We start from the raw sequence: 20629 nt of genomic DNA, 5'->3' as shown, positions 1-20629 counted from the left end.
TTTGGCCGCTAGAGGCCGTCCACGTTGACCAATTTTTTGGTTGAAAAAGTTTTGTTTAATCCTCAAAAACTCGTTTAATTGTACCATTTTTGGTAAAGTTTTATACGTCAATGAATAGCCAATTAAATTAGCTTTCTAAAATATTCCAACTGGAGTTGATAGATTGGACGGTTTGGCCGCTAGAGAGCGTCAAAGTCGACCAGTTTTTTTCATTACTTTTTTGGTGCATCCTTTTGTTTACTCTTGAATAACTCGATTATTTCCACCATTTTTAGTAGTTTTATACGTTAATGGATAGCCAATGAAATAGGCTTTCTAAAAATATCCCAACTTGGGTTAATAAGTGGGAAGGTTTGCCCGCTAGAGGGCGTCAAAGTTGACTCATTTTGTTATAACATTTCTGGTGCATTTTTTTGTTCAGTTGTTTCAAGTATTTTTAATAGAATTTAGACGTTCCCAATTCTATTAATAGTTTTCAAAATACTAATTTAATGCCCAGCCTACTAATTCCCCAGCAATGCTCACAATTCTTTATTAATTCTTAGTAATGCTGCCAAGTAATACCCACTAATTCCTTTACAGTTTTTTACCCCTTGCAGCATACCCAATAACTTTGCAAACAATTCAAAACAGTAACATTCAAAACAACACTATGAAAGTTTCTCATTAAACAAAATAATTCAAATTTAGGTGCATCAACAATTCAAGTTTTTTCCTAATAATTATAACAACCTTAGTAAGTTAAGACAATTTCTTGAAATAAAATTGTTGTTGTTTTACATGCTCAGGAAATAATATTAATGTTGCTAGCTGTATAGAAAAATGCTAGTAACAAAATAATATAATTAAAATTGTTTTGAATTTGTAAGGAACCAACAGTGGAACTATGTAAGGAAGTAAAAAATAAATTTCCTTTTTCTTTAATTCTTTGACTTCCATATTATGTTACTAAAAGTCTATCTTGTTTAAATCTCTATCAAGTTACATAGTTCCCCTACAGCATTGACAACTATTTTGAATGCATTAAACTTACCGCATGTACACTAGATGGATCAGCCAACCAGGCATTATACATATCTTCAACATATTGACTGGAACTTCCATTCAAAAATGGCTCGGCAGCTGCTGGTACACTATAGTCTCGACACTGGGTACAGGCTGGTGAATTTTTGACAAGCCACGAACCAAACTTTTGACCAGGGGGCCCTGAGATGGCGTTTACTATAGTTCTTGCTCGATGCATAGTTGATTGCTGCAAATTCAATCACTGGATTAGCATCAAAAAAGAGAAAGTATTTGCATTGCTCTTTTAAAAAATCTATACATAACCTTAACCTAAAAATGCAGCAAGTGGTTTAGAAGGGTCACAGATTTGGTTTGAAAAGGTTGCTAATTTTTGTATTGTGGATTGTGGTAAGCAGCTGGCAAGTTGTTACAAAAATAAAGCAAACAGTTCGCATCACGTGAAATTTGAGTATTTTTGGCATCAAGTTTAATGTAGGCAGGTCAGTTAGATTAAAAATTGAATGTCAATGCCACAATCTCTTTTGCCTTAAATTTTGAAGACAATTTACTGAAATTAAGCTGAAAACTTTGGTGTTAAAAACTGGAAAACTTCAAGTTTTCCCTGAATTACCTAATCTTGGAGTAAGATCAATTTTCCAAACCTGTTTAAGTTAAATTTTTCAACAAATTATGTAACCCCTTGATTCACTGCACTAAAACAACACAATTTCACTTATGGAATGAAAATGGTACAACTAAATACAAATATCACTTTGCTATACCTTTTCGTAAATAATTCAATGAATTTTGGTTGTATTTTCGTATTTTGGCCCCACCTGCAAACTCGGCACCGCAACGTACCGTCCCGTGGTTCTAGGATGTCTGATGTCTGAAAAATTCTAAAATCCTTTTTACACTGACGTCTGACTGACGTGTATGACACAAACGTGACGTCGTAAGATTATCAAACTATAAGGTTGTATTCCATAATCGATAGAAAGGAAAGCAAATCGATTGAATATGTCGATACTAGAGCTCGATTCAGATGAGAAAAGGCCACCGCATCATCAATGACGCAGTTTTTAAAACTATTTCTTTCTCCTTCTACAGTTGCCGTCGCATTAGATATAATCAGAGGCGTCCTATTAAAATATTCCCGAAAATAAATTCTTAAGCGGTCAAAAAGCCACTTGGCAACGTAGTACGGTTTTTTACTTGGGCACAATTAAAACAAATGCGGGTGCGGCCAGGGACAGATGGACCCTTTTACATGCTTTTACTAGCCGGCACTCTAAACGATGTTGCCAAGTTTAAAAAAATGTAGTGGCGGACAGGTTGAGTTTAAAAATTAGGTTAGGTTAGTTTCCGTTTTAGTCTGGTGTTTTGGTTGTATTGTTGATGGTCGCAGTTTGAGTTCACGTGTTATAAGTAAAAATCGTTAATTTGTCACAATGTCTCCAAAAAAGATTGGGAAGAAAGGTGTTGTGATACACAGCCAAGGGCGTGAAATTGTAAGTAACGTCTTAGAATTTATGAAGAAGGAGGCAGAAGGAGTTTCCATTCCTTTGAATAACTACAGGTATTGTCTTTGATTAAAAACGACGAAAACGTTGAATAATATAATAAATATCATTTTAGAGAGAGAACTATAGCAGCTACAGGGGTGTCTAGATCTACTGTGCAGAAGATATCTAGAGAAGCACTACATGTTGAATGGGGAGGGCCAAGCTCATCATTTCACACTCCTACAAAGAAGGGACAGATTAAAAAATTAAAATTGGATAACATCAAACCTGATGAAATCAAAAGAATCAGAGAAATTATTTATGATTTCTATATTCTTGAGAAAAAACTTCCAACATTAAAAGGTAAGTTTATAATACATTAGGTATACCTACAGAGTCTTCAGAGTTTTTCTAGCAGAACTTACCATGTTTTTTACAATTAAATGTAAGCCTAGTTTGCTATATGTATAAACCTTGATAATGTGTTAATTGAAAATTTAAAACAACAAAATTTAGACTAAAATGGGATTATTTTTTATCTTTACAGGTATTTTGCAAAAAATTATTGACCAGCAAATCTTGACTGAATCCATTAGTGTAAGCAGCTTAGGGCGATTGCTTAAGAACATTGGATTTAAGTATGTTTTACATCTTGGCAATCATGTACATCAAAATAACTTTATCTTTTGTAGGTGGCAGAAGACACCAGACAAAAGAAAATTCTTGTGTGAATCATATGACATTCGCTTAAAACGAATAAATTTTTTAAAAAAATTGGTGCAATACCGCTCAGAAGGTCGCAATATTGTATATACAGATGAGACATACATTCACAGTAGTCATATTCATGACAAAGGATGGTATGATGAAAGTTTTAAAGGCTTACAAAAACCAATTTCTAAAGGACAACGCCTTATAATAGTGCACGCAGGTGGAGAAAAAGGATTTATTGAAAATGGATTGCTTATATTTAAGTCAGGTAATATTTATGTACACCTCAAACCTACTTAAGTACTTCCTCCTGCTTAAATAAAATAAGTTTATATAACAAGTAATTAATAAGTTTAACCACATTTTACACATCATATAAGACACATAATGTTTGTACTATGATTTTTTTTTTTTTTTTTTAGGTTTAAAAACAGGAGATTATCATGATGATATGAACCATGAGAATTTCATGACTTGGGTAAAAAAGCAATTGCTTCCTAATTTACCTGACCGCTCAGTCCTTATTATAGACAATGCAGCCTACCACAATGTTACTGTTAACAAAAATATTACAACGGCTACTAAAAAAGGAGATATGTTAAGTTGGCTAGTGGAAAAAGGAATCCCAGCAGATCCTCATTTAACAAAGCCAGAGCTGTATCAAATCATACAAGAAAATAAATTTAGATTTCCTCCACAATATAACTTAGATAGGCTGTTAGAACAACATGGGCATCTTGTGTTGCGTTTACCACCCTACCATCCAGAATTAAACCGAATAGAAAAAATTTGGGCTTTGGTTAAAAATTGGGTAGCAGCTCATAATACCACTTTTAAATTGTCTGATACCGAAGCTTTAACAAAACAAAAATTTCAAGAGGTGTCTGAAAAAGAGTGGTTTGACATTTGCCAGCATGTAAAAAAGTATGAAGAGGAGCTCATAAAAAAAGAGCATATTTTTGATGATACAGTGGACCAGCTTATTTTTACTGTTAACACTGGTTCATCTGATGATAGCGATGAAGATTCTGGTGATGATGATGAATGTGATGCCAGTTTATCCGAAGAAGAATTAGGATGCTCACTCCTAGACTAAGTTTTGGATTTTTGTTTTATGTTATGAATTCGTAATTTGTATATGTATATGTAGAGCTCGAATCAGCTAAGAAAAGGCCACGGGCGTCATCAAACGATGATGTCACGATCTCTGTACGTCTCGCTTTAAATATTGCTGCTCTCGTTACTTTCCAAGTTGTTGCAGCCAGTCAGTGGTGTGCTATTATTTTATCAGTAAAATGAAACGTTTTCTTCGTTTTTAATAAAGAAAATAAAAGACAAAAAGTTTTTCAAAGGAATGGAAACTCCTTCTGCTTCTTTCTTCATAAATTGTAAGACGTTACTGACGATTTCACGGCCTTGGCTGTGTATGATAACACCTTTCCTTCCAACCTTTTTGGAAGACATTATGACAAAATAACGTTTTTCATTCATAACACTGTGTGAACTTCAACTGCCACCATCAACAATACAACCAAAACACCAGACTAAAACGGAACCTAACCTAACCCCCTAAGTCTCCCTGTTCGCCACTACATTTTTTTAAACTTGGCAACACCGTTTAGAGTGCCGGCTAGTAAAAGCATATAAAAAGGTCCATCTGTCCCTGGCCGCTGCCGCATCTGTTTTAATTGTGTCCAAGTAAAAACCGTACTACGTTGCCAAGTGGCTTTTTGACCGCTTAACAATTTATTTTCGGGAATATTTTAATAGGACGCCTCTGATTATATCTAATGCGACGGCAACAGTAGAAGGAGAGAGAAATAGTTTTAAAAACTGCGTCATGGATGATGCGGTGGCCTTTTCTCATCTGATTCCAGCTATATTTATAAATAAACAAAATTATCAAATTTATAAAAATATATGATTATTAAATTTAACAAAGATAACAAATTTTAAATATTACCTCTTCTTCATGAAACCCTGTATATCAAAAACGATGCAAAGGCAAGCTGAAAGTTACTTTGAGACTTCATTTTCAAGGTCTAGCTGCACTGTAGGACCTTCAAATTAAGAATAATTGAAAAAAGAAACCAGCTGCCTATTTTTATCTTCCAATAATTGATTAATTGCCCCAAGACAATGTTTTTTTGTGGTTAACATTGCCCTAAGTTAAGTTATATAATTTGGATTTAAACTAATTGGTATTTAATATTCTTCATCAATCATCACCCTGCAGCTACAGCAGAAAAATAATTTGCACAGATCTTTTTAACCGAAACACACTGTATGTTTTTTTAATTTACCCTTTGCTTGTTTTCTTGTTTATTTTTTAAATTAATATTTAAAGAAATGGGACCAGAGACCTAGGCCAATTTTGTTCTCAAAGCGTCAATATTATGTATGTATATGTATTTGGTTTGTTTTATAAAACCTACTTACCTATCCTGTTTTAATACAATTTATGAAATGAAAAAGCAAAAACTACACCTATTTACGTTAATTAAATTTCATTTCACTGAGCAGAGAATAGCACGCCATTGACTCGCTGCATCAACTTGGAAAGTAACGAAGGCAGCAATATTTAAAGCGAGACGTACAGAGATCGTGACATCATCGTTTGATGACGGCCGTGGCCTTTTCTTAGCTGATTCGAGCTCTAGCAGCAGTAGCAGCCAGGAATGGGAAGTATAATAATCATTGTATAATTACGCTCAAGTATTATAATACATGTAGAGTAAACTACAGAATGTTTTATACATGAATATATTATACATTTTTGAGCAGCTACAAAAAATGTAAATAAGGAAAGTCGTAGGAAATTTCATCCTCTACAAGATTGTATTAAGTGGTTCAACATACTTTTCATGCACACCCTGTATATTGGAAGCAAAAACGGTTCTGCATACTTACGGTGCTGAGTTAAGAAGTTAATAAGAAACACTTTTGGTCCCAATCAAAACAAAGTTCAAATCGTTCATTGGCAGTATTATCCTTTCGCCCATCTCTAGTAAATTTTTCCATAGATGCTTTATGTCAATACTGTCATTTGTGACTAAACAGCTAACCTTGCTGGTTGTGACGTCATACTGACATTGTTTATTTTCAAGTTTCGTATTTAATTCAGCCCACATCAATTATTGCAATAATCTAATTAAAAATCGTTATTAATACAAATATTTGTACAGTCCTACCAGTTCACAGTAAATTTCTTACTAAAACAATGACATTTTTTAAAATTTGATCCTTTCCCATCTTGCCTACATAAGTTTAATAGGGAATGACAACAAAACATTTATTTAAATCTTATCAGAAAAGTTATCAATTTGAAGCACTGTTGTGATAACGCATAAATCCATATCGGGTCCAGTTGGCATAGTGACAATCATTGTACAGCAAAAAAAAATGGCCAACAACACGGAAATAAACCAGGCCCAATTTGAAGACCTTAAAGCTCGAATTAAACTCATTGCCGAAGCCGATCCAGAACAGTACCAAAATGGTTTTGCGTTGAAACGGTATTTGAGGGCGTTTGGTACAGTTGACAAAGCTTTTCAGTCCATTCTGAAGACCAACAAGTGGAGACGAGAATATGAGGTTTCCCAGTTGAATCCCGACCATCCAGTTATAAAAAAACACTTGGATGAAAACAAAATCAGAGTGCTACGACATCGGGACATGCAAGGACGCCCTGTATTGTATATTCCTGCCAAAGACCACAATGCCAGAGAAAGAGACATTGATGAACTGACCAAGTTTTTTGTCTACTGCCTGGAAGAAGCTTGTAAAAAGTGTTATGAAGAGGTTATAGATAATTTATGTATTGTATTTGATTTAAAAGATTTCGGTTTAAGTTCTATGGATTATGAGTTAGTTAAAAATTTAATTTGGCTATTGAGTCGCCACTATCCTGAAAGGTTGGGTGTGTGTTTGATTATCAATGCACCTACACTGTTTTCTGGATGTTGGGCTGTGATTAAAGGGTGGCTCGATGAGAAAACTGCAAGCAAAGTTACTTTTGTCAATTCAGAAAGTGAACTTTGCACTTATTTAATACCTGAAATTTTACCTGACTACACTAGAATTTAATACTAATACTGTAAGTGACAAGTGTAATTGGCCATTTGAATTTTTTATTGTCTCTCTGAAGCAGATACTTGCCATATCAAGCTAAAATCTAGTCAATTTCCAGGAGGTTAATAAAAAATAATAAGTTTACTGTTATCATTAGTTACAATACTAAATTAAAATTATCAGAAATGTAAAAAATCTGATACCAAAAGTTTACTTTTCTGGTTTGAAATGTTAGATTAATAAATCTGCTAAAATTAACATTAAACTAATTGAATATAAGTTCATTAAACTAAACGTGTTTTTCTCTTTATTAATAAGCATTTTGATGTTCAATTTATTTGTATTACCTATGTTTGTGTTATTACAATGATTGTTGTCTACAAAAATTGTATTTTTTCTATTTCCAGCATTCATTCTAGCTAGAGCTTATTTTATTTTCCCAAGTCCCTTAAAATAAATTTAAAAAAATGTTAAATAGCCTAAAATTACACAAAAGTGATGATCTAATGTCTTCAGAGAAACTAAATTTGTGGTTTGCTTGACTAAATTATGCTAGATGTTGGGAGCTGCATCAGCATATACAAAAAAAGCATAATTTACAGTTTGACAAGTTTCGCAAATTTGTGTATCATTAGAGTTTCAGTCGCAGCTGTATTTTTAATATAAAATCATCATATAGTTCATATCCTGAAAAGTGTCGTGATCCTATTGCTCATGTTACTGTGTGGATTTTTTTTCAACAGTTTTATTGATTTTAATTCGGAAACGAAAACGGTGATTGAACGGTGTTAAATCGCTAATAACCAAATTACATTCAAAGCTTTATCGTATCACTGGCAAAGGCGATGGGAAAACAAAATCAACCAAATAAAATCATGCAAAACTTAGATATTCCTGATAACATATTGGCTGCACCAACACTATAAGGTTGAACTTGCTTCCGGAAAAATCGAAAGTCCAGTATGAGAAAGAATATGAACAGTTTTGTGTGTGGCGAAAACAAGTACAAGTTCGAGGTGCAGAAGAAACGGTGTTGCTAGCATATTTTGCAAAACTCGCTGCAGAATATTCTGCTTCGTCCTTATGGCCAAAATATTCCATGTTACGAGCGACCTTAGAATTGAAGGAAAGAGTGGAAATCGACAAATACGGCGCTTTATCAAGAAGAAAAACGTCGGATATAGAGCAAAAAAATCAAAGGTATTTACAACAAATCAACGAATTTGTACGTTCTGCTCCAGACAAGGAGTTTTTGATGTTAAAAGTGGCCTTTCTAATTGGAATTGGAGAAGCCTGCCGAACCAATGAACTAACCAAGATGACCACGGAAGATGTTGACGTTTTAGAGGACACGCTGATCCTCCAAAACCCACAAGAAACGGACGTTCGCGATAGTATCTGAGGGCGAAGTCAATCCTGTGGTTTTATTTAAAAAGTATGCAATGTTAATGCCAGTCCATGTTACTCACCGAAGATTGTTTCTATCATATAGAAAAGGAAAGTGTACAGTACAGCCCTGCGGCATTCATTTCTTCGCTAAACTACCTCAAAAAATAGTTGAGTATCTTTGACTTGAAAATCCTAATATGTATACTGGTCACTGCGTTAGAAGATCTTCGGTAAATTTTCTTGTTAATGCTGGAGGGGATATATATTGGATTTACAAGAACTTGGTGGATGGGAATCAACGAAGGTTGCTAGAGGGTGTCTAGAAGAAAGTGTGTCCAAGAAAGTTTCCATTGCTCACAAAATTCAAATCGGCATGTCTCCGACAGTGGATTAAGCCCTAAAATTTGCTATATTTTAGCAGTAAGCAGAAATTTCCGGTGTTTTGTTAATTTGAGATTCTAGGATGATCAGAGGACTCAAAAGAAGCCAACTCACGATTTTGGTTGGATTACCAAATTTTGGTTAGTTTACATCAACAGAAGAAATAAAAAATAAAGAGATTGCCCCACAGAACCACAAATAATATTACATCTGCAGGAAATATACAGGAGGTCCCTGAAAGGTGCGGAAAAAATGCTACCACAAATTCTTTAGGATAAAAAAAGTCGATACTTTCGGAGATACAAAGTGTTAAAAGTTCAGTTGTAAAATGTAGAGGGCGACACCTTGTACAGATAATAACTTTTTTGAGTAACCCTGTAAGATTTTTATTCTCCAACGCCTTTTACCTAAAAAAGGTATATACGTGGTAAGAGTTGATTTGGGCAGCCATTTTTGAGATATCTGGATTTATCTCGCCAGGCCCAACCTTTGATAGCTGTTGTTCGCCCGATGATAACATACGGAGCGATTGTTTGGTCCGGAGCTATGGATACAGCCAAGTCACGAGCTTTGTTGGACAGGGTTCAAAGACTTGTCTGCGTCTGTATTACAGGTGCAATGAAAACTGCACCAACAAAGGCACTGGAGCGGCTATGTGGGCTCGAGCCGCTGCACCTTTTTATACAAAAAGGTGCAGCGGCCAGGGCAGCCCACAGACTGGCAGGTCTCAATGTGCTGATTACAGACTCAGCTGAATCGTGGGGTCATCTCGGGAGTACCCAGAACTGTTGATGAAGTAAGATCGCGTGCCTCCGACGCTTCTGTCCAGCGGACCTCTAAAGTTTGTAGTACCAAAGGAGAACTGGGAATTCTCTCTCGAAACTCTATCCTCCCGTCGCATGGAGACGTCTGGTTTACAGATGGATCCAAAACCGTGACGGGGACAGGGGCAGGTGTGTATGGTGCGACTTCGGGGACGAGGCTAGCTTCCCTCTAGGCTGCCACTGTACCATCTTCCAAGCCGAGATCTTCGCGATCATCCGATGCGGGAGTTCATTTTAAACTCACCGCTACGCAGGAAGGATGTATTTATCTGTACGGACAGTAAGGCAGCAAGGGCTGCCTTAAAAGCTGATTCAACGACGTCTGAGTGTAAGAAAACACTCTTGTCGCTCACGCGGATGGTCAAGGTACGTCTAACTTGGGTTTCAGGGCACTCAGGCGGACAGGTTGGCCCTTCGTGGCTCCAAAGAGAAACCCGTAGGGCCCGAACCTATTGTAGGACTAGCCGGCGCGGTCGGATCCGCCATTGTGGACCGTATCTTCTGGCGTATCTTCTGGCAGAGATCCGATATTGCTTGGGAGGAGGCCAGAGGCATGCGGCAGTCGCGATGTCTCATGGGCTTCTTTCCAAGAAACAAGTCGAAGTCACTGATGGAATTATTCAGAAAGGACCTCAGTTGTGTGACAGGACTTCTCACGGGTCACTGTCAGATGGGAAGACACAAGCACATTCTGGGTCTGTCATAGGATACGGAATGTGGCTTTTCTCTCTCACATTTCTGTTGTACGTACGTATTCTATAAAAAATTGCGTCTTTCTCAAAAACACCTCGTAATTCCTTTTGTAGCCCAAAAATTGAAAAACCCCTAAACATGTCCCGAGATATCAACCAAGCCCATGAAATGACATAAGAAAGAATGTTTTAAAATTATCACAGCTATCAAATGCACTGCGGTAAAATTCAAGAAATTTGCTTTACCTTGTATATCTGTGAAGAAAGCACTTTTGAGGCACAATGAATGACTGTTCTGATTCTGGAAGAAAGGGCCTTTCAAAACCTTTTTTGTTTATTAAATTCTTCTGAAACTGAAACATTTTGGAGATACAGGCTGTTAAATGGATAATTAAAAATTATTGAGATATAAACAAATTACTATTTAATTGATAGATTAAAATGTATTATTTCTATTTCTAATTTAACTATAAGGACGAGTTTACACCCAATTACCAAAACAAATAAAACGCTATTTACTATAACACTTGAAGAAATATATTGTCATGTAAAACTTAACTATTGCGTGGTTTTAATATGGTAGAGACTTAAAGTTTCCTTAGACACTTCCGACGGTGCTTGACTTACCGGATCTTTTCCTTCAAACGATTTAGGAAAAGCGATTACATCCCGAATACTGGTTGTTTTTAGTAAAACTGAAAGTAACCGGTCCAACCCTAATGCGATTCCTCCATGGGGTGGACAACCGGAACCTTTAAGTAACAAATCAGCAATAACTACACCCAAATTTATTGATAATAAAGGCGTTTTTTTTGAAAGATTTTGAAAAAATGTACTCGAAATTACTACTATTTTGGGTACTGTACGAGTATATAAATTTTTTTCCCACTACCTATAGTCTGCTTTTGTCTATACTTATTATATCTGCGATTCACTTGATTTCATATAATTTTATGTTTATATGAAATATTATATTATTGTATGTCTTTGTTTCCACACACCCTGCACTGCGTGGCTAATTTATTTTAATTTTTTTTTTTATTTTAAAGTCAGAAATTGAAAAGGGTAAACCACTGGGGCATTATGGTATACAAACTGTAGGAATTAGTGGGCATTACTGGGCATTAAATTAATATTATTAATAAAATTAAAAAGGTCTAAATTATACTATAAAATACATCTACAATATAAACATAAATAAAATACTTATAAGATGATAATTTTAATGAAATCCGTTGGAAAACAAGAAAGAATTATGAATTTTGTAATTTTACTTTCCAAAAATTTTGACTGTCTCTAGCGGCGAAACCGTACAACTAATCAAACAACTTTTGTACGTCAATGAAAAGCTCATTTCATTAGCTATCCATTGACATATAAAGGCTTATACAAAGTGTAGCAAATAAGCTAGTTATTAACGAATGAACAAAAAAATGCACCAAAAATTTCATGAAAAAATGAGTCAACTTTGACGCCCTCTAGTGGCCAACCGGTCCAACCTATTAACCCCAGTTGGGGTATTTTTAGAAATCTCATTTCATTGACAATCCATTGACGTAAAAAACTTTACCAAAAGTAGTGCAATTAAGGGAGTTTTTGAGGATTAAACAAAAGGATGCACCAAAGAAATTGGTCAAATTTGACGCCCTCTAGTGGCCAAACCGTCTAACCAGTCAACCCAAATAGGGATATTTTTAGAAAGCTCATTTCATTGGCTGGCAATTAAGCGAGTTTTTGAGAATTAAATAAAAAGATACCCCAAAAAAATTGGTCAACGTTGACGCCCTCTAGCGGGCAAACGGCTAACCAATCGATTTTTATACGTCAATGGGAGGCTCATTTCATTGGCTGTCCATCGACAAATAAAAGTATATACAAAGTGCTACAAATACACGTGTATTATTTACGGTTTAGTGACAGGATGCACCACAAACATTTTTTGACTGGTTAAAGGCTAATTTGACTATAGAAAATTAGGAAAACACGGTCACGTAACTTACTAGATCTATCACGACGTAATGCTTGGACATTTTTTCAAAAACTATTTTTGCAAATGACAATTTTCGTAAGACTCAAATTTGCCTGAAACACCGCCACTATCCTAATGGGTTTTGCGCGTTAAGTTGGCCAGTTAGTGCAAGCAAAAATCGACCTTAATGATTGTATTTCTACAGTTTTGCTACTAATCTAGATTTGGCAATCATTGTGCTAGGTTTGTGCCAAATATCTGGGCCGTATCAGCCCGATTTAAAAAAAAATCCTTTAAAGATATTAGAGCGGTAACAGTCAAGGAAAACATTAGCTTTGGAGCCCTCTGGCGGCCAAACGAAGCAACCTATCAACACAGGCGGCCATATTTTTTGAAAACCTATTTTATTTTCTATCCATTGACATATAACAGTCTATACAAAGTGTTGTGTGTGACAATAAAGACAGTTTTGTCTAAATTTGACAATTACTACTTTAACCTTTATTAATTCGGTTATTTTGACAGTTACAGGTGGTTCAAAGTATCATGTTAAAAAGTGGCGTAATACAAACTTCTTTAATTTTGAACAGAGAATCAGACTTATAAGAATGTGTTCCGTTTGAAAAACTAGACTTTCTGTCTTTTTTTACAACTGATTTTTTGACCACACTGTATTATATATTTTGACGTTTTTCTGCACCCGTTCCTAGAACAAACCTTGTCTAACATGACAAAACACAAAAACCAAGAAAAAGACCTTTCCTGATATATTAAAAAACGAAAATATAAAATTTCACATAAAATGTTAAATATCTCAGAAACAGATATAAATAGGTATATGACATTAATACACGAAATATGTCTAGAATTTGATGTAGTATACAAAAATGAACAAATATACAGGGTGTCCCATTTAAAATAAGCAGCAGTTGACATCTACTTCCGGTTAAATCGTTGCAAGCATATTTTCTTATTTTTACTTTTTTTAATTAAAAATTTTAGTTTAATTATTTTTTTAGACTTTCCAGTTGTGATAATTCAGGAAGTTAGTGGGTATTGTTAGGCTAGGTTAGGTTAGGTTAATTATTAGGAATTACTGGGCATTACAAGAAATTAGTGTACAAAATTTTACTCAGCGGTTTACCCCTCGGCTTTAAATGACTATTTTCTCCGACCATAATAAGACAGTTCCCATCTACATAACAGCAAATTCATTCATTAGAACTCGGTGTTTTATTATTTGCAAGTTTATCACAAACAGCAAATTCTTTAAATTGTTCGCAAATTTCGTTAATAATAGAAACAATAAGTTTACTGGAATAAATGAACCACATAAAAACTACTGACTTACCTAACATATCAATAATATGTTGAAGGGTATCCTTTTTAATGTCCAGCAATTGTAACACTCTTTCCTGAAGAACAGGATTATGGATACGGACTGACCCTCCCCCCACCTCACTCCCATTAAGTACCAAATCATAAGCTTGGGCTCTAACCTATAAAAAAATACGAAACGTTCCGTAGTTAAAAATTATTAAAATTATTTTTACAAACAACATGAGTTACCTTTAATGGATTTTCATCCAATAAACTTAAATCGTCAGGGTGAGGAGCCGTAAAAGGATGATGCGCAGACTGCAGCATTCCGGATTCGTTATTCAACTCAAACAGTGGAAAGTCTAGGATCCACAAAAAGTGGAGACCATTCTTTCGTATCGCTATTTGGAACTTTTCTTCCAACATTTGCACGTATTCAAGGCGAATTCTACCTAATAAGTTCCTCTAAAATTAACACAAAACTGGATCAGTACGACAGTTATTCAGTATTTTGTTTCAACTTAAGAGTAGGTACTGTACAGATGGATGATAATTAGAAAGAAAGTTTTACTGTCATTAAGCCTCCAAGACAACGATGTTGCAATTTATTAGAACTATTCATTAGGGAGTTTGCACCAAATTATAATTGCCAGAGGCTTCTAAATAGTATCGAAATCCTTCGGAAAAACGTTAAAAATAGAGGGATGTCTCTACAAATGTCCTGACCCTTAGAAAAAACCGTTTACAATGGCCAGAGGCTTCTAAGTAGTATTGAAAACGTCCTAAAAATATTCAGAGGACTCTACAAGTGTCGTAAACCTCGTTTATAATGGCCAGAGGGCTCTAAAAACTATCGAAAATCTGCTAAAATAGTCAGAAGGCTGTATAGGTGTCCTAAACTTTCGAAAAAACGTTAAAAATAACCGAATACCTCTACAAATGTCCTGACCCTTAGAAAAATCGTTTACAATGGCCAGAAGCCTATAAATAGTATCGAAAATCGCCTAAAATAGTCAGAAGACTATAGAAGTGTCCTAAACTTTCGAAAAAACGTTAAAAATAGCCGGATGCCTCTACAAATGTCCTGACACTTATAAAAAACCGTTTATCATGGCCAGAGACTTCTAAATAGTATTGAAAAGGTCCTAAAATTATTCAAAGGGCTCTACAAGTGTCCTAAATCTTAGAAAAATTGTTTATAATGGCTAGAGGGCTCTAAATACTATCGAAAATCTCCTAAAATAGTCAGAAGACTATAGAAGTGTCCTAAAGTTTCGAAAACACGTTAAAAATAGCCGAAAGCCTCTACAAATGTCCTGACTCTTAGAAAAAACCGTTTACAATGGCCAGAAGCCTATAAATGGTATCGAAAATCGCCTAAAATAGTCAGAAGACTCTACAAGTGTCCTAAACCTTCGAAAAAACGTTAAAAATAGCCGGAAGTCTCTACAAATGTTCTGACCTTTAGAAAAAATCGTTTACAATGGCGAAAGGGCTCTAGATACTATCGAAAGTCTCCTAAAATAGTCAAAAAACTATACAAGTGTCCTAAACTTTCGAAAAAAACGTTAAAAATAGCCGGATGCCTCTACAAATGTCCTGACCCTTATAAAAAAAACCGTTTATCATGGCCAGAGGCTTCTAAATAGTATTGAAAACGTCCTAAAAATTGTCAGAAGGCTCTATAAGTGTCCTGACCCTTAGAAAAATCGTTTATAATAGCCAAGGGCTTCTAAAGAGTATTTAAACGTCCTAAAAATTGTCAAAAGACTCTACTATATCATAAAGCTTAGAAAAATTGTCTAAAGTGAGAAGAAGCCTCTAAATACTATTGAAAACGTCCTGGAATTGTCAGAAGACTCTACAAGTGTTCTAAACCTTCAAAAAAACTTTAAAAATAGCCGGAAGCCTCTACAAATGTCCTGACCCTTAGAAAAACCCGTTTACAATGGCGAGAGGCTTCTAAATAGTATTGAAAACGTCCTAAAATTATTCAGAGGACTCTACAAGTGTTCTAAACCTTAGAAAAATTATTTATAATGGCCAGAAGGCTCTAAATACTATCGAAAATCTCCTAAAATAGTCAAAAGACTATACAAGTGTCCTAAACCTTCGGAAAAACGTTAAAAATAGCCGAAAGCCTGTACCAATGTTCCGACTCTTAGAAAAATCGTTTACAATGGCCGGAGTCCTATAAATAGTATCAAAAACCTTCTAAAATTGTTAGAAAACTTTACCAGCGTCCTAAACCTTCAAAAAAACGTTAAAAATAGCTGGAAGCCTCTACAAATGTCCTGACCCTTAGAAAAACCCGTTTATAATGGCCATAAGCTTCTAAATAGTATTGAAAACGTCCTAAAATTATTCAGAGAACTCTACAAGTGTTCTAAACCTTCGAAAAATTATTTACAATGGCCAGAAGGCTCTAAATACTATCGAAAATCTCCTAAAATAGTCAGAAGACTATACAAGTGTCCTAAACCTTCGGAAAACGTTAAAAATAGCCGAAAGCCTGTACCAATGTTCCGACTCTTAGAAAAATCGTTTACAATGGCCGGAGTCCTATAAATAGTATCAAAAACCTTCTAAAATTGTTAGAAAACTTTACCAGCGTCCTAAACCTTCAAAAAAACGTTAAAAATAGCTGGAAGCCTCTACAAATGTCCTGACCCTTAGAAAAACCCGTTTATAATGGCCAGAGGCTTCTAAACAGTATTGAAACCCTCCTAAACATTTTCAGAAGGCTCTATAAGTGTCCTGACCCTTAGAAAAATCGTTTATAATAGCCAAGGGCTTCTAAAGAGTATTTAAACGTCCTAAAAATTGTCAAAAGACTCTACTATATCATAAAGCTTAGAAAAATTGTCTAAAGTGAGAAGAAGCCTCTAAATACTATTGAAAACGTCCTGGAATTGTCAGAAGACTCTACAAGTGTCCTGAACCTTCAAAAAAAACGTTAAAAATAGCCGGAAGCCTCTACAAATGTCCTGACCCTTAGAAAAAACCGTTTGCAATGGCCAGAGGCTTCTAAATAGTATTGAAAACGTCCTAAAATTATTAAGAGGACTCTACAAGTGTTCTAAACCTTAGAAAAATTATTTATAATGGCCAGAAGGCTCTAAATACTATCGAAAATCTCCTAAAATAGTCAGAAGACTATACAAGTGTCCTAAACCTTCGGAAAAACGTTAAAAATAGCCGAAAGCCTGTACAAATGTTCCGACTCTTAGAAAAATCGTTTACAATGGCCGGAGGCCTATAAATAGTATCAAAAACCTTCTAAAATCGTTAGAAAACTTTACCAGTGTCTTAAACCTTCAAAAAAACGTTAAAAATAGCCGGAAGCCTCTACAAATGTCCTGACCCTTAGAAAAACCCGTTTACAATGGCGAGAGGCTTAATAGTATTAAAAACCTCCTAAAAATTGTCAGGACCCTACAAGTGACCCCCCAAAAAAAATTGTCGTCACTTAGTATTGACAAACCATTTTTCCCTCAATAATAATTGAGAAACAAGCAATGAATGAAACGTGCCTCGTGACGTCACACAGCACTTCGATTCGTCGTATTGGCGCGCTTCGTTTGCGTTCAAACTTCAATTGTTGGTAAATTCAGAAATAGAAACAAACTTTGCATATATAATTAATCAAGTTAACAAAATTTAAAAAAAAGGACAAACAGTTAATACTCACCGCGTGATCTCGAGGTCCTGACGCAATAAACAAAACGCTCTCGTCTCCGATATTAAACGCTTTCAATATGTTTATGGCTTCCTCCTCGGAGAAAACCTTAGACATTTTATCGACCCAGTCTTTCGTTCGTACTGTACTTTGAATCAGCTTAGCGTGAGGATACTGGGCGGCAACTTTCTGCATTTTCTCTTTGACAGATTTAGTCAAAATGCAATTGCCTTTTAGACTATCGCGATCGAAAATCAGTAAATAACAACCCGAGTCGCTTTGACTAAGTAACTGCCGGTTATTTCTGACAATTTCGGTGCAATTGCGCAGCTGAAATAATCCTGAAATGTAGTGTTTGCATTTCATATTTTATTTATTTAAAAACCATGTTTAGCTAAACTTATTACCTTATAATCAAATGAAATGTCGGGTTTGTCACTACCGTAATTTTCTAATGCTTCCTCGTAAGACATTTTGGTAAATTTCGGTGATATTTCACCAAAAAATTCCGGCAGGGAGTAGAAAAGTAATTCCTCTATTAAACGTAAAATTTCTTCTACACTGGTAAAAGACAGCTCAATATCTAGTTGAGTGAATTCTGGCTGTCTATCAGACCTAGATATAAAGATTTATTTTTAGTTACTTGCAAATTACTAGCAGAATTTATTACCTGCCTCCTTCATCACGATAACATTTGGCAATTTGGAAATATCTATCAACTGCTCCTGCCATGAGCATTTGTTTAAATTGTTGGGGACTTTGAACCAGGGAATAAAATTTACCAGGTATTCTTGTGGGAACTATAAACTCTTGAGCTCCCTACAGATTTAAAGTACAGTTTTTAAGCAAAATATCCAGCAAATTTCAAACATTTTTTTTCACAAATGTATAGGTAAACATTTGAAGGTATCCTGAGGCAGTTTAAATAATTTAAAAGTATTTTGATGTATTTCAAAGCAGTTTGAGGCATTTTAGGCAGTTTTAAGGTGAGGTATTTTAAAGGCATTTCAAGGTAACTATTTTGTATGCAAAAAGGCATTTTGGTGTACCTACAAAACAGTATCGGCCTTCTACCCCTCAGTATAAACCAAAGAATTTTTTTTTGGAAAATGTTTTTTAAAAATCGTCTTGAACTGTCTTAATTAGTTTAAATTATCACTAGAAAATGCGACGTAAAGTGTCATTTCTAAACATGTAATTTTTCAAGGGTTTACCATGTTTGGAAAACTGCCAAACAGTCCCTAATTTCAAGGTTAGTGACCAAATGATGACAATTACAGCAAAACGGACACCGGATTCGTATTCTTCATGCCAAAATTAGTAAAAACAACCACCTTGACAGGTTTACATCCAATATTGCGGCAATCAGTATAGTAGAACAGGAAAAAGTTTCATTTGTGCTAAAATTTGGTGTTTTTCAAAAGCCAAGGTTAATCTAACTTACACTTAACATTAGACTTTAAAAAAACCTCCAAAAAAGTGAGGTTTTCAAAATGATAACCTTTCTCTTAGAAACATTATACTATGTTGATTATTTGCTCTCAAAGTGGTTAAGCATCTAAAGGCTACTCTATTTAAGCAGCCTTAGATAATATATTTTAAGTGATTTTCTCCAATATTGATTTATTGATTGCAGTGAGTACATGATTGAATTGCTGTCTTAAAATGGGATAAAAGTGTGCCCAATATTGCCAATTCTCTTCTAGTTTCAAAATAGAGTCCTGGATTTTTTTGTGACTAAAGTGATGTTAAAATTATCATTCTAATAAACTAGCAAAACTGTTATTTAATGTTTACAACTGTGTTATAATTTGTTAGCAGTTTAAATGGCACATTAATTGTCCTACAATAAGTAGAATTTGAAAAAAAAAATCTAACACACAAGACAACAGAAAAACTTTTTGCATAATATAGTAAGTAATATTGTTTGTTTTTTATAGACATTAAGGCTCAAGTTTCACTACACCCAGAATAACTATAAGATCCTTTTTCCATGCATTTACAAAGTGTTGAAATCTAAATATCACTTACCCCAGGTGTAGCTTTAAACAATGTGGGAGTTTCCACATCAACAAAATGATTATCAATCAAAAACTCTCTTAGCTTCATAAACAGTTTTGATCTCACTCTTAAGTTCCTTTGCATCTGTGGAAACCTAATGTCCAAATATCTGTACTGCATTCTCAGAGCCTCTTTGGCTTTTTGAAATTCCCTTATATTAAATGGTAGCACATCTTTTGCTTTATTTACTACTCGAAAATCATCTACTACCACCTGCAAATTTACAGATAGTCATCAACAAATTGTTAATCAAGTGCTGTAAAATTTTACTTCAATTTCTCCAGTTTTTTGCTTGCTATTGATCATATCTTTGGGGCGTGCCCTTACAGTGCCTTTAATCTGAATAATACTCTCATAAGGGATTTTATCAAGACTACTTTGAACTTGTTTATTCTGAAAAACCAAGAAGCAGTAGTAGCCAAGAAGCATACAACAGTTTTTACCGTATCAGTAATCACTAACTGGGTTTCACCATAACTATCCCTTAAAACTATAAATTTGTTCATTCTTTGAAACTCAAGCCATCCACAAAGTGTGACTTTTTGACCTTCATGGTTTATGTTCAGTTCACCACAAGTGTGAGATCTATTTGTGTATTTATTCACACTGGGTGAGTGATTTCCACTCCTGCCAGTACTGTTACTTTCAGTATCATCATCTACCACATATACTGACTTTTGGGGTGTAGATGTAGATGTAGATAATGATCGGAGAATGTGGTAATCAAATTCCTTGCGGCGCAACTATAAAAAAGGCAACATAAAACATGCTAAGCTACAAGAAACAACATACATGACTCCTGAGTTTTAAAAAGTTAAGAAACACCTGACCACACTTTTTACTAAAAATATGTCTGATAAACATAACACTCATTGTTCTAATTGATGCTCTGTACAAGTTGAGTTGAAATCTGCCGTAAAACTAATTAAAAAAGTTGAGTTTACTTATTTTTCAAAATATTAAGGATGTAAACAAAATTTTTACTTTTTTTACCTAACCTCAAATTTTGTCATCTGTCAGAA

General features: G+C 34.8%; 4 protein-coding genes across 11 annotated transcripts in view; 2 read left to right on the top strand and 2 right to left on the bottom strand.

Moving 5' to 3' along the window:
* The window catches only part of Ogdh (oxoglutarate dehydrogenase Nc73EF), a 53495-nt gene extending 51541 nt beyond the window's left edge, over nucleotides 1–1954 (bottom strand). For 3 of the 6 annotated variants that reach the window (XM_081973054.1, XM_081973053.1, XM_081973055.1), the window contains exons 1-2: nucleotides 1788–1954; nucleotides 1034–1252 (exon numbers count right to left, since the gene is read on the bottom strand). In XM_081973054.1, coding sequence (XP_081829180.1) covers nucleotides 1034–1243 — 210 coding nt within the window. In that variant the 5' untranslated portion in view covers nucleotides 1244–1252; nucleotides 1788–1954. The remainder of the gene's footprint in view (nucleotides 1–1033; nucleotides 1253–1787) is intronic. The other 3 variants (XM_081973057.1, XM_081973056.1, XM_081973058.1) reach the window with 1 other exon arrangement.
* Nucleotides 1955–2041: 87 nt separating this feature from the next.
* On the top strand, nucleotides 2042–5632 carry LOC145724678 (uncharacterized). Of its 3 annotated transcripts, none has more exons than XM_081973064.1 (5): nucleotides 2042–2584; nucleotides 2644–2873; nucleotides 3058–3148; nucleotides 3203–3489; nucleotides 3644–5632. In XM_081973064.1, the coding sequence occupies exons 1-5, from the start codon at nucleotides 2457–2459 to the stop codon at nucleotides 4315–4317; spliced, it is 1410 nt and encodes a 469-aa protein (XP_081829190.1). In that variant the 5' UTR covers nucleotides 2042–2456; the 3' UTR covers nucleotides 4318–5632. The 3 variants fall into 3 exon arrangements, with proteins under 3 accessions (XP_081829190.1, XP_081829189.1, XP_081829188.1); XM_081973063.1 differs by having other exon boundaries at nucleotides 3058–3345; nucleotides 3391–3489; XM_081973062.1 differs by having other exon boundaries at nucleotides 3058–3489.
* Nucleotides 5633–6288: 656 nt separating this feature from the next.
* LOC145724682 (uncharacterized) lies at nucleotides 6289–7678 on the top strand. Its single transcript, XM_081973069.1, has one exon. It carries the CDS (start codon nucleotides 6624–6626, stop codon nucleotides 7305–7307), a length of 684 nt encoding a protein of 227 aa, XP_081829195.1. The 5' UTR covers nucleotides 6289–6623; the 3' UTR covers nucleotides 7308–7678.
* A 3414-nt stretch (nucleotides 7679–11092) lies between these two features.
* AspRS-m (aspartyl-tRNA synthetase, mitochondrial) lies at nucleotides 11093–20618 on the bottom strand. The gene is made up of 10 exons (XM_081973060.1): nucleotides 20400–20618; nucleotides 20051–20350; nucleotides 19878–20000; nucleotides 19578–19820; nucleotides 18217–18365; nucleotides 17954–18161; nucleotides 17559–17876; nucleotides 14117–14332; nucleotides 13899–14046; nucleotides 11093–11330 (listed from the first exon to the last, which is right to left on the bottom strand). Exons 1-10 carry the CDS (start codon nucleotides 20478–20480, stop codon nucleotides 11137–11139), a joined length of 1980 nt encoding a protein of 659 aa, XP_081829186.1. The 5' UTR covers nucleotides 20481–20618; the 3' UTR covers nucleotides 11093–11136.
* Between the last annotated feature and the right edge of the window lie 11 nt (nucleotides 20619–20629).

Source organism: Ips typographus, linkage group LG2 (assembly GCF_016097725.1).
Source record: "Ips typographus isolate SLU linkage group LG2, UJ_Ityp_2.0, whole genome shotgun sequence".
Taxonomy (NCBI): domain Eukaryota; kingdom Metazoa; phylum Arthropoda; class Insecta; order Coleoptera; family Curculionidae; genus Ips; species Ips typographus.
The sequence above is the reverse complement of the archived record's forward strand: the minus strand, read 5'-3'. Positions and strand labels throughout refer to the sequence as shown.

Coding starts and splice junctions, on each gene's coding strand:
- LOC145724678 (XM_081973062.1), top strand. CDS start 2,457: ATGTCTCCAAAAAAGATTGGGAAGAAAGGTGTTGTGATACACAGCCAA. Junction 2,585..2,643: donor ATTCCTTTGAATAACTACAG/GTATTGTCTTTG, acceptor ATATCATTTTAG/AGAGAGAACTATAGCAGCTA. Junction 2,874..3,057: donor AAAACTTCCAACATTAAAAG/GTAAGTTTATAA, acceptor TTATCTTTACAG/GTATTTTGCAAAAAATTATT.
- LOC145724682 (XM_081973069.1), top strand. CDS start 6,624: ATGGCCAACAACACGGAAATAAACCAGGCCCAATTTGAAGACCTTAAA.
- AspRS-m (XM_081973060.1), bottom strand. CDS start 20,480: ATGAGTGTTATGTTTATCAGACATATTTTTAGTAAAAAGTGTGGTCAG. Junction 18,366..19,577: donor TGTTTAAAGCTACACCTGGG/GTAAGTGATATT, acceptor TTAAATCTGTAG/GGAGCTCAAGAGTTTATAGT. Junction 14,047..14,116: donor TGGATGAAAATCCATTAAAG/GTAACTCATGTT, acceptor ATTTTTTTATAG/GTTAGAGCCCAAGCTTATGA.